This window comes from Pongo abelii, chromosome 6, assembly GCF_028885655.2.
Source record: "Pongo abelii isolate AG06213 chromosome 6, NHGRI_mPonAbe1-v2.0_pri, whole genome shotgun sequence".
NCBI classification, from domain to species: Eukaryota; Metazoa; Chordata; class Mammalia; order Primates; family Hominidae; genus Pongo; species Pongo abelii.
The window spans coordinates 44,851,397-44,864,220 of NC_071991.2; the positions used below are offsets into that span (position 1 = coordinate 44,851,397).

The 12,824-nt window shown below is 41.3% G+C and overlaps 1 protein-coding gene across 19 annotated transcripts in view; it reads right to left on the bottom strand.

Moving 5' to 3' along the window:
- Window positions 1–12,824, bottom strand: part of SUGCT (succinyl-CoA:glutarate-CoA transferase) — a 735,129-nt gene that overhangs the window by 677,180 nt on the left and 45,125 nt on the right. For 17 of the 19 annotated variants that reach the window (XM_002818027.5, XM_009242849.4, XM_063725727.1 and 14 more), the window contains 4 exons: window positions 11,837–11,888; window positions 10,807–10,880; window positions 4,277–4,362; window positions 3,275–3,325 (listed from right to left, as the gene is read on the bottom strand). In XM_002818027.5, the coding sequence (XP_002818073.2) occupies window positions 3,275–3,325; window positions 4,277–4,362; window positions 10,807–10,880; window positions 11,837–11,888 (263 nt within the window). The remainder of the gene's footprint in view (window positions 1–3,274; window positions 3,326–4,276; window positions 4,363–10,806; window positions 10,881–11,836; window positions 11,889–12,824) is intronic. The other 2 variants (XM_063725726.1, XM_054560560.2) reach the window with 1 other exon arrangement.

Below are 12,824 nucleotides of genomic sequence, written 5' to 3' on the forward strand. Positions count from 1 at the left end.
ATTACCTGAGGTCAGGAGTTCAGGACAAGCCTGACGAACACGGTGAAATCCTGTCTTTACTAAAAAATACAAAAATTAGCCAGGCATGGTGGTGGGCACCTGAAGTCCTAGCTACTCGGGAGGCTGAGACAGGAGAATTGCTTGAACCCAGAAGGCAGAGGTTGGAGTGAGCCGAGATCGCACCATTGCACCCTAGCCTGGGAGACAAGAGCAAAACTCTGCCTCAAAAAAAAAAAAGAAAGAAAATAAACTGCATGCTATATAGCAAAATTCTAGTATTTTTGTTTCATCTAAGCATAGGATAAATGAGAGTTCATTATTCTTTCAACTTTTCTGAATGTTTTAATTTTTCATAACAAAATGTTATAGGAAAATAAAACTCATGCATTGCTCTGCTGACCATAACACATGCCCATAATAATGATATTGTGACTGTCAACTAATTAACATAGAAAATTGTCTGAAATATTGGATAACACATGATCAGAAGCTATCAAATCATATTGCCACAATAATACTAAGTTTCATATAGGTTTTCTAGGCAGAGTTTCAGTTTTTACACAACCTGTTTTTGGTTAGCCTAGCTGACAAAGGAGTCATACTTTTTGAAGCTCTCATGTATCCAGCTGATTGCCTTGTGTAATACTTAGGAACTGTTTCTATAAACTAGACTCATTGTATTAGCAATCATAGCCACCAAGGCCTAAATGGAGAGGGGTTATTTTTGCTAATCGTTTTTTTTTTTTTTTGAGATGGAATCTCACTGTGTCACCCAGGCTGGAGTGCAGTGGTGCAATATCGGCTCACTGCAACCTCTGCCTGCCGGGTTCAAGCGATTCTCCTGCCTCAGCCTCCCAAGTAGCTGGGACTACAGGCACACACCACCACGCCCAGCTAATTTTTGCATTTCTAGTAGAGACAGGGTTTCACCATGTTGGCCAGGCTGGTCTCGAACTCCTAACCTCATGATCCGCCCGCCTCGGCCTCCCAAAGTGCTGGGATTACGGGCATGAGCTACCATGCCTGGCATTTTTTGGTACTCTTAAGGCCAGAAGAGAAATCTGTACCAGAAATATGAAAGAATAGAGAAAAAATAATTTTTCCTTTAGATAGTAAGATACATAACTTATTAATTGTATAACTACCTAAAAGCAATTGCCTGGCCATGGTGGTTCCCACCTGTAATCCCAGCATTTTGGGTAGCTAAAGCATGCGGATTGCTTGAGGCCAGGAAAACAATTTAGAAAAATCAAACCAAGTTTCAAAAGAAAAACAAAAACAAACAAACCTAAGTTATGCTACAGGAAAGATACGGGAAGAAAGGGTGGTAAGATCAGGATGATTTTCAAGTTTTGGGTTCAAAATATATCTAGTTAATGAAAATTCTAAATTGGCTGCATTGATCCAGCAGAACCAAAAAGAATGGTCCCTGATTCTGATCTTAATAATTCAATAACTGAGATAGAGAACATATAGCAGCAGCAGAGCAATTGAAGCTAAGTTGATGTTTTGGTAAAAAATAAAGTTTGAGGCCAGGCGCGGTGGCTCACGCCTGTAATCCCAGCACTTTGAGAGGCCGAGGCGGGTGGATCACCTGAGGTTAGGAGTTTGAGACTAGCCTGACCAATATGGTGAAACCCCAACTCTACTAAAAATATAAAAATTAGCCGGGTGTGGTGGCACATGCCTGTGGACCCAGCTACTCCGCAGGCTGAGGCAGGAAAATTGCTTGAAACCAGGAGGCGGAGGTTGCAGTGAGCCGAGATCGCGCCACTGCACTCCAGCCTGGGTGACATGGCAAGACTCTGTCTCTAAGTAAATAAGTAAGTTTGAGACTTGGTTCTCTAACCAAATAGCCCTAAGTACAGTTGGCCCTTGAACAACAGGGGTTTGAACTGTGCAAGTCGACCCCTAGGTGGATTCTTTTCAACCAAACGTGGATGGAAAATACAGTATTCACTGGATGCAAAACCCATGTACACTGACAGCCAATTTTTTGTATAAGCAGGTTCCACAGGGCCGACTGCAGGACTTGAGTATGCACAGATTTTGGTATATTTGGAGGTTCTAGTAGAACCAATCCCTCGAATACAGAAGAATACTGTACATCCATTAGATTCAACTGTAAACCTTAACAAGGATGGCAAACAAGGTTTATCCCACATGATGAATCCAACATCAGGAACATAGGAAATAATAACAGGAAATAACATAGGAAATAATACCTCATGAGTGCTGACTATGTGGCAAGCACTCGTCTACACATTTTACACAGACTAACTCAATTCTAACAACAACCCTAGAGAGTAGGTACTATTGGGCTGGGCACGGTGGCTCACACCTGTAAATCCCAACACTTTGGGACGCCAAGGTAGTCAGATCACTTGAGATAAGGAGTTCGAACCAGCCTGGCCAACATGGTGAAACCCCATCGCTACTAAAATTACAAAAATTAGCCAGGTGTGCTGGTGCACACCTGTAATCCCAAGCTCTGGAGGTTGAGGCAAGAGAATTGCTTGAACCCAGGAGGTGGAGGTTGCAGTGAGCTGAGATCATGCGACTGCCCTCCAGCCTAGGCAACAAAGCGAGACTCTGTTTCAAAAAAAAGAAAGAAAGTAGGTACTATTATTACCTCCAGTTTACTAATGAAGAAACTGAGGCACAAAGAAGTTATGTAACCTGTCTGAGGTCATATAGCCAGTAAGCACAGAAGGCAGGATTCAAATCCCATGCAAAGGTATCCATCCTTAATTTAACCACTGTGCCTTCCAGCTCCTCTAAGAAAGATGCTCAGATCAGGTCTGGATATATTAGTCATCTGAGTAAGGGTTAGAGAAAGCTTGGACTCTCCAGTGATGTGACCCAGATCCAAATGTCAGCTTTTCCCCATACTAGCTAGGTAATCTTGGAGCATCACTTAGGCACCAGGAAACTCAATTCCCTTTTATGTAAATGAGATCTCAATACTTCATTTACAAGGTAAAATATGAGGATTAGAGGAGATAACATGAGCAAAGTGCCCAAGCCCATGATTTGCTGCAGAGTTGGTGCTCAGTCAATAGTAGCTAGCACCATAACGATACACAATATACAAAAAATTTAAAGCACATTACACTTACAAAGAAGTATACAAATCAAGGTAAATACTTAAAAGGTATTTGTAGCAAACATACAGATCACCCATAAAATTGAGTTTTAAAACACTTTTGCTCTGATATTCCAATCCCTAATTATAACCTAGGTGGTAGGATGCCTTCTATACATCATACTGTACCTCTCTGATGATTTTCACCCCTTTTGGATCCTTGATATTAACAGCAATACTCTAAAAATTAAAATATATATATATATTATTTCAATGACCAAAACACAAGAAGCCCAATCCCCACCATTATGCAATATACCCACATAACAAACATGCACATGTATCCCCTGAATCTAAAATAAAAAGTAAAAAAAAAATAAAGTATGTATATTAAAATACTATCATAAAAGTTTTTCTTTGTTTACTTTTTGAGACGGAGTCTTGCTCTGTCACCCAGGCTGGAGTGCAGTGGCGCGATCTCGGCTCACTGCAACCTCTGCCTCCCGGGTTCAGGCGATTCACATGCCTCAGCCTCTCAAGTAGCTGGAATTACAGACACCCGCCACCATGCTCAGCTAATTTTTGTATTTTTAGTAGACACAGGGTATCGCCATATTGGCCAGGATGGTCTCGATCTCCTGACCTCGTGATCCGCCTGCCTCAGCCTCCCAAAGTGCTGGGATTAAAGGTGTGAGCCACCGTGCCCAGCCATGAAAGTTCTTCTTATTGCTGACAAGAAAGCCATTCATATCATAGATCATCCTCTTAAATTTATTTTAAGCATGAAGAAATATTTAAATCATCTTTACTGATTGTATTTACCATGAGGATATATTAATATGCTAACAAGGATGATAGGAGATGTTTTTAAAGTATAATACTGACTGTTAGGCAATTATTCCCTAATAATAACAAATCTAAGGAATCAAATGATTTTTCTATTTCATAAAATTATTTCCATTATAAATTCTTATGAAATGTTCTAAGTTACTTAGTAGGTAAGAAAGAGTAGTAAAAAGCTCCATTGTTTCTACTTAGTGAATGGTAAATGAATAGAAGTTTAATTTACTCGAAATATTAGTTACATCTTAATTTTTTTAAGGAAGAAAAAAACAAGCCACAATGATATCAACAGTTTTGCTATTACAAGAGAATTACACACAAAAAGCAAAAAAGGGATGATATTCTTACTTTTTTATTTCGGTTAACACTGAGATAATATGTACTTTCTGTCCCAACAAAAGGTGGCCCCCAAGTTCGTGTATCATCACCAACTCCTGAAAATAATAACATGAGCTATTAATCTTTGGGTTTTTTTTTTTTTTTTTTTTTTTGGAGATGGAGTCTCGCTCTGTTGCCCAGGCTGGAGTGCAGAGGAACGATCTCTGCTCACTGCAACCTCTACCTCCTGGGTTCAGGTAATTCTCCTGCCTCAGCCACCTGAGTAGCTGGGATTACAAGCGTGCACCACCATACCTGGCTAATTTTTGTATTTTTAGTAGAGACACGGTTTCACCATGTTAGCCAGGCTGGTCTCGAACTCCTGACCTCAGATGATCCACCCCCATCCACAGCTTCCCAAAGTGCTGGGATTACAGGCATGAGCCACCGACCCCAGCCATTTAAAGCAGTTTCTAAGTGACCTTAAAAATAAAAATAAAAATAGTACTATCAATTTCTAGAACTATAATTTAATTGTACTATCGACTGCTAAAACTAGCTGGGATTACAGGCACCCACCAACATGCCCGGCTAATTTTTGTATTTTTAGTAGAGACAGGGTTTCACCATATTGGTCAGGCTCATCTCGAACTCCTGACTCCAGATGATCCACCCACCTCAGCCTCCCAAAGTGCTGGGATTACAGGTGTGAGCCACCGCACCCAGCCAAGAAGCATTAGTTCTAACTGGAGATAAACCAATGACATCTCCTGCATCAGCCTCCATAGTAACTGGGATTACAGGCGTGCACCACCATGCCCGGCTAATTTTTTATTTTTAGTAGAGACAGGGTTTCATGATATTGGCCGGGCTAGTCCCGAACTCCTGACCTCAAGTGACCCAGCCGCCTAGGCCTCCCAAAGTGATCCCACTGCACCAGGCCAGTAGTTTATTTTAGATATTTGCACTCATTTCTCAGGTGGAGATAATGTCAGGAGTCTAAACTGGAGGCCTACAGGCTTTCCTGATCTAACTGGGGTTTCAGAAGGCTCTGTGTCCATGGCACATGACAGGAAATGTATGGTTAAAGGACATAAACTGGAAAAACCTGTAGCTTGGGAGACATGTTTTATTTGACCCACACAATTCTTTTTTTTTTTTTCATTATACTTTAAGTTTTAGGGTACATGTGCACAACGTGCAGGTTTGTTACATATGTATACATGTGCCATGTTGGTGTGCTGCACCCATTAACTCATCATTTAACATTAGGTATATCTCCTAATGCTATCCCTCCCCGCTCCCCGCACCCCACGACAGGCCCCAGTGTGTGATGTTCCCCTTCCTGTGTCCATGTGTTCTCATTGTTCAATTCCCACCTATGAGTGAGAACATGCGGTGTTTGGTTTTTTGTCCTTGCGATAGTTTGCTGAAAATCATGGTTTCCAGCTTCATCCATGTCCCTACAAAGGACATGAACTCATCATTTTTTATGGTTGCACAGTATTCCATGGTGTATATGTGCCATATTTTCTTAATCCAGTCTATCATTGTTGGACATTTGGGTTGGTTCCAAGTCTTTGCTATTGTGAATAGTGCCGCAATAAATATACGTGACCCACACAATTCTTAAAGTTTTTAACTAGCTGCCATGATTTCAAAATCTAGAAATCTTTAAAAATTCACACTGCCTTTCTTAGATGACCTTTTGACACACTGATTCATTCAACAAATATTTATTGAGCACCAACTATGTCACAGACACTGCTCCGTGCAGAGCAGACACAGCAGTGAACAAAAGACCAACAGCCCTGGCCTCGTGTCCCCTAGTGGAGACAATGCTGAAATTTCAGCTGCATCCTTGCTCACTTTCCTGCTCACTTTCCTCACTTAGGTTCCCTGCCTGGCCCTGCAGGCACACAGATACACCCACTGACTGGCTAACTCTACAAAAAGAAGAGTATACATAAATGTAATATGCTCTTTGGTTACACAAATAAAAATAATCTAATCTAATAGTAAATCAGAAAACTACAACCAGGCCAGACGTGGTGGCTCATGCTGGTAATCCCAACACTTTGGGAGGCCAAGGTGGGTGGATCACTTGAGGCCAGGAGTTTGAGAATAGCCTAGGGAACATGGTGAAACCCTGTCTCTACAAACAATGAAAAAATTAGCCGGGTGTGGTAGCACACGCCTGTATTCCCAGCTACTTAGGACGCTGAGGTGGGAGGATCACTTGAGCTCAGGAGGTCAATGCTGCAGTGAGCCAGGAGTACGCCACTGCACTCCAGCCTAGGGGACAGAGCAAGATCCTGTGAAAAGAAAAGAAAAAGAAGAGAAGAGAAGAGGAGGAAAGGGGAGAAGGGAGGGGAGGGGAGGGGACGGGAGGGGAGAGGAGGGAAGGGAAGGGGAGGGGAGGGGAAGGAATAAAAGAAAAGAGAAAAGAAGGAAGGAAGGGAGGAAGGAAGGAAAAGAAGGAGAGAGAAAGAAAGAAAGAAAGAAAAAGAAAGAAAGAAAGAAAGAGAAAGAAAGAAAGAAAGAAAGAAAACAACAACCAAATTTTACTTAATTGAGGAACTGTAGAAGTGGATATAAAATGAAACTAGTTTTCTACTGAAATGTGAAAATACCACCAAGTTGCTTTTAATGAAAATCCCTTTTTCTCACATCTGAGTTGAATAACTATCTCAAAAACCCAAAACAATTAAATATATAATATGAATATTAAAATGTATTAATTAGAAGGGTGAAGAGAAGGAGTCATAGTAACTGGTCAAAAAAAGGACAATAGGCCAGATGTGGTGGCTCACCCCTGTAATCCCAGCACTTTGGGAGGCCGAGGTGTGTGGATCACCTGAGGTCAGGAGTTTGAGACCAGCCTGGTCAACATGGTGAAACCCTGTCTCTACCAAAAATAAAAAAATTAGCCGGGCATGATGGCACATCCCAGCTACTCAGAAGGCTGAGGCAGGAGAATCATTTGAACCTGGGAGGTAGAGGTTGCAGTGAGCCGAGATCGTGCCATTGCACTCCAGCCTGGGCAACAAGAGCAAAAAGTCTGTCTCAAAAAAAAAAGGACAATAAATCCCTGCTAGGAACAAAGCCCGATACCAAATGTATGGTGATGAGACATAATAAAGGCCTAGACAAAGAAAGATCTGTTGTGGTTTAGTTTCCACGGTGGAAACTAAAAAGTACAAAGGAGAAATAGGCCTCACTATATAGGGAACAACAATTTATAAAATTAGTAGAAATACAAATGTTACCCTGGTGGCCAACTGAAATAGCAAGAGAAATTATTAATACATTGAATGTTCTATCTAGGAATGGAAAATGCAAGAAAACCAATGGTTGTAAGTGCTGCAGGGCTGAAATCAGATACCAATACGGAAATTAGAAGCTTTAAAGAAAAAAAACAAATGTTGAGCTAGAAAATAAACATTCCTCCACATGTATCCAACAATGACTAAAAGCGATGAACATCATTGGCTGAATAAACAAAGCATCATCTCTGGGAGCAGGACTTGCCAGGCACTTCTACTGCCTGAGACTGGCAGGGATAATAAAAAGTAATAAAATAAAATATACTAATACATGATATTCCTCATGCTCATCAGAGAATCTTCTGCTAACTGCTTTGGCCTCTTAAGAATATCTACTTAACAAGAAATTGAATCTTCCGGATCAAATATTCTACTTTCTGTAAAGACAAAATAAAATTTAAAATTTTTTTAAAAAACAAGGAAACAAACAAAAAGATATTCTACTTTATATGGCTATCATTTATGGTCAATTACTAAGTTGATACAATTATAAATCATTCTCTTGTGAGTCTTAGAGATACATACACACTATTCAGCACTAGACCAGTCTCACTGATTTGGGGATTCTGTTTAAGACCCGTAGGATCAGATCTTGAAACATAAATAATAATAATAATGCTAATTTTTGAAAACTTCTAAAACAAGCTGCACAGGCCATGTGTGGTGGCTCACCCACACCTGTAAGGTCAGCACTTTGGGAGGCTGAGGTCGAAGGATCATTTGAGCCCAGGAGTTCAAAACCAGCCTGGGCAACATAGGAAGACCCTGTTTTCACCAAAAAAAAAAAAAAAAAAAAAATTTTAATAAGGCCGGGTGCGGTGGCTCACAGAGTGAGACTCCATCTCAAAACAAACAAACAAAAAAAATTAGCCAGGCACAGTTGCGCACAATTATGGTTCCAGCTAAGGTAGGAGGATTGCTTGAGCCCGGGAGGTCGAGGCCATAGTAAGCCATGATCACACGATGGCACTCCAGCCTGGATGACAGAGTGAGATCTGTCTCAAAAAAAAATAAAATAAAACAAGCTGTTTATATGACGATATAGCAGACATTAAAAAACATGGACTGTGCCCTTTAAGTGCTTATTGGAGAGAAAGGGCACAAAACAATGACACGTTCCTTTTTGAGATGGAGTGTGGCTCTTGTTGCCCAGGCTGGGGTGCAATGGCATGGTCTCGACTCACTGCAACCTCCGCCTCCCAGGTTCAAGCGATTCTCCTGCCTCAGCCTCCCAAGTAGTTGAGATTACAGGCATCTGCCACCATGCCCCACTAATTTTTGTACTTTTAGTAGAGAAGGGGGTTTCACCATGTTGGCCAGGTTGGTCTTGAACTTCTGACCTCAGGTGATCCGCCCACCTTGGCCTCCCAAAATGTTGGGACTACAGGCGTGAACCACCATGCCTGGCCAACAATGATGCTTTTCTAAGCAACTTTATCAATAACAGCTTGAACTAAACACCAAAATGCTAAGATGATACCAAACAAAAGTGAGAAATGTGTACACAGAATATATCTATTTGGTGAACAAAGGAGGAAGAAAGAACAGGAAAGATGTCAGATGAAAAATATAAAAGCAAAAAACTGATCTAAGCTTAGGTGTTTCCTGCTTCAAAACCTTTAAAATTATAAAATGGGGAAATGTTTCTTTTATTGGGAATAGAAAAAAATGGCCAGGAGTAGTAGCTCACACCTGTAATCCCAACATTCTGAAAGGCTGAGACAGGAGTTCAAGACCAGCCCAAGCAACATAGCAAGACCCTGTCTCTACACACACAAAAAAATTTTTATTATTACAGCTGGGCATGGTGGTACATGCCTGTAGTCCAAGCTATTCAGGAGGCTGAGGCAGGAGAATTGCTCGAGCCCAGTAGTTGGAGGCTATGGTGAGCTATGATCACACCACTGTACTCCAGCCTGGATGACAGAGGGAAATTCTGTCTTTAAAAAATAAAAACAAAAAGGAAATAGAAAATAATGACTTAGGTTGGAGTATTGGAGGTTTTTTGTTTGTTTGTTTGTTGTTCCAGCCCAGGCTGGAGTGCAGTGGCACGATCTCGGCTCACTGAAACTTCCACCTCCCAAGTTCAGGAGATTCTTCTGCCTCAGCCTCCCAAGTAGCTGGAACCACAGGTGTCTGCCACCATGCCTGGCTCATTTTTGTATTTTTAGTGGAGACGGGGTTTCACCATGTTGGCCAGGCTCGTCTCGAACTGCCGAATTCAGGTGATCCACCTGCCTTGGCCTCCCAAAGTACTGGGATTACAGGTGTGAGCCACTACGCCCAGTCTTAGGTTGTTTTTTGAGGGACTTTGATTCCTTTTCCTTCTCTCCTTCTGTACCCTATTTCTTCACTTTTATCCTCCTTTCTCCTGGCCTTCCCTTTATTCCACGGTGAGGGAGGGTGGCCAGGCCCACTGTAATCTCAGTCTCAATGCTAAAGCTAGGCTGGGGCTAAGGAAGGCCAGAATCATGGCTGAGGGTCTGGATATTCCTTATTACCTGTCTGCCCCTAAATAAGTTGCTTTACATCTCTGTGCCTCCATTTTCTCCTTTATAAACTATGAATAATAGCATCAGCCCATAGGATTGTTGTAAAGATTAAATAAGCCCAGGCAAAGCATTGAGAACTTTGCCCCGGCACTGTAGGTGTCATTATCATCATTGTTATATGCTGCATCTCAGCCTCTTTTTTTTTTTTGAAACAGAATCTTGCTCTGTTGCCTAGGCTGGAGTGCAGTGGCATTGACCTTGGCTCACAGCAACCTCCACCTCCCGGGTTCAAGTGATTCTCCTGCCTCAGCCTCCCAAGTAGCTTGGATTACAGGTCCATGCCTGGCTACTTTTTTTTGTATTTTTAGTAGAGAAGAGGTTTCACCATGTTGGCCAGGCTGGTCTCAAAGTCCTGATCTCAAGTGATCTACTCTCCTTGGCCTCCCAAAGTGCTGGGATTACGGGCTTCAAAAACTGTGCCCAGCCTCAGCTTCTAACAAAAGCCTTCAGGTGCAAAGAAGAAATTGGCTTGAGCCTTAGCACTTAGCACACGTAAGGAGTAAAAAAGATATCATTAGTGTTAGTTCACAGGAAAACAAGAAATGGAGAAGAAAAAGACAATCATTTTATTTTAATTCTCTCCTTATCCCACTTACAGGTACACTAAACATGGGTATTTAGAGAATTATTTTAAAATATTTATTAGTTTGTTTCTATTTTTTAAAGGGAGTAATAGCTTTACCTGGTCTCTCCACTTTTATAACTTCTGCTCCAAGATCTCCTAAATTCATAGTAGCAAAAGGTCCCGCCAGGACTCTACAATGTTAAAAATGATAAATAAATTAATTACCATCTTAAAAATTTTTATATTAATTATTTTCCAACAACCTGTCAACACAGACAAGCTCATATAATGCTAGTAAGAATCAAAACAGTTAAAAGTGTAATTTGGCCATATGTAATAGGAGCTTTAAAAATATATATCCCCTTTGATCCTATAATTCTTTTCCTTTTTTTTTTTTGGAGACGGAGTCTCGCTCTGTCACCCAGGCTGGAGTGCAGTGGCACTATCTCAGCTCATTGCAAGCTCCACCTCCTGGGTTCACGCCATTCTCCTGCCTCAGCCTCCCGAGTAGCTGGGACTACAGGTGCCCACCACCACGCCCAGCTAATTTTTTTGTATTTTTAGTAGAGACAGGGTTTCACTGTGTTAGCCAGGATGGTCTCGATCTCCTGACCTCATGATCCACCCGCCTCGGCCTCCCAAAGTGCTGGGATTACAGGCGTGAGCCACCGCACCTGGCCCCTATAATTCTTTTTCTAGAATTTTATCCTGAGGAAGAAATCAAAACTGAGGGAAACATTTGCGTACAAGGAAGCCTAATTTATAATCGTGAAAGACTGGAGGATGATTAAGTAATTATGTGACATCAATATATTAATTACTATTTTACTTTTTTGTTGAATTTTGAATAACATAGGAAAATATTAAAAATATAACATTGTGTTTAAAATGTGGGTAAAACTGTAATTTCAATATGGTTCAAATTTTTGTTTTTTAAGATTATATATAAATACACATTGGGAAAAGGCATAAATACTACACTAATTGTCTCATAGAATGATGATATTACAGGAATTTTTCTTTTCTTATTTTCTTCTCTAAAATTTCAACATAAGCATATAAGTCTCTTCTTATAATTCAAAAAATTAAAAGTTTTTGAGGAAAGGGAAAAACCCAATCACCAAAATGTAGATAAACCAATACAAACCTTGTTAGATCCAGAATTTTTACCCCTTCCAATGGCTTTATATTGTTCATATCTGGCAAAACAGAGAAAACATTTCAAGATAATTCATTACTAATTTTCTTACATTTTCACATACACCAATATAAGCTTGAGACAGATCACAAGGACTACAGTGATTCTTAGCGAGGGAGTCCACAGACCACAAGGCTCTAGTAAAGAATACTGGAAGCTCAGCCAGGCACGGTGGCTGACTCCTGTATCCCAGCACTTTCAGAGGCCGAGGCAGGCGGATCACCTGAGATCAGGAATTTGAGACCAGCCTGGCCAACATGGTGAAACCCCATCTGTACCAAAAATACAAAAATTAGCCAGGCATGGTGGCACATGCCTGTAATCCCAATTACTTGGGAGGCTGAGGCAGGAAAATCACTTGAACCCAGGAGGCGGAGATTGCAGTGAGTTGAGATTGTGCCACTGCACCCCAGCCTGGGCGACAGAGCAAGGCTCTGTCTCAAAAAAAAAAAAAAAAAGTACTGGAAGCTCATACAGTAGGCATTCTCTCCTTGAAATGAGCCAATTTATTATTTTGTAAGAAATCGCTGTCACAGGCCAGGTGTGGTGGCTCACACCTGTAATCCCACCACTTTGGGAGGCAGAGGCGGGTGGATCACTTGAGGTCAGGCGCTTGAGACCAGCCTGGCCAACATGGTGAAATCCCATCTCTACTAAAAATACAAAAAATAGCCAGGCACTGTGGCTATTTTTTACATGCTATGTGCATGTAATTCTAGCTACCCGCTGAGGCAGGAGGATCCTTTGAACCCGGGAGGCGGAAGCTGTAGTAAGCTGAGATCGAGCCACTGCACTCCACCTGAGCGACAGAGCAAGACACCGTCTCAAAAAAAAATTACTATCACAATCACAGCAATAGCAAATATTTGAAGTGCATGTGATTGGTGCATTATTTTCTTGACAGCATACTTACATGGAAAACCAAATTACAATCAGA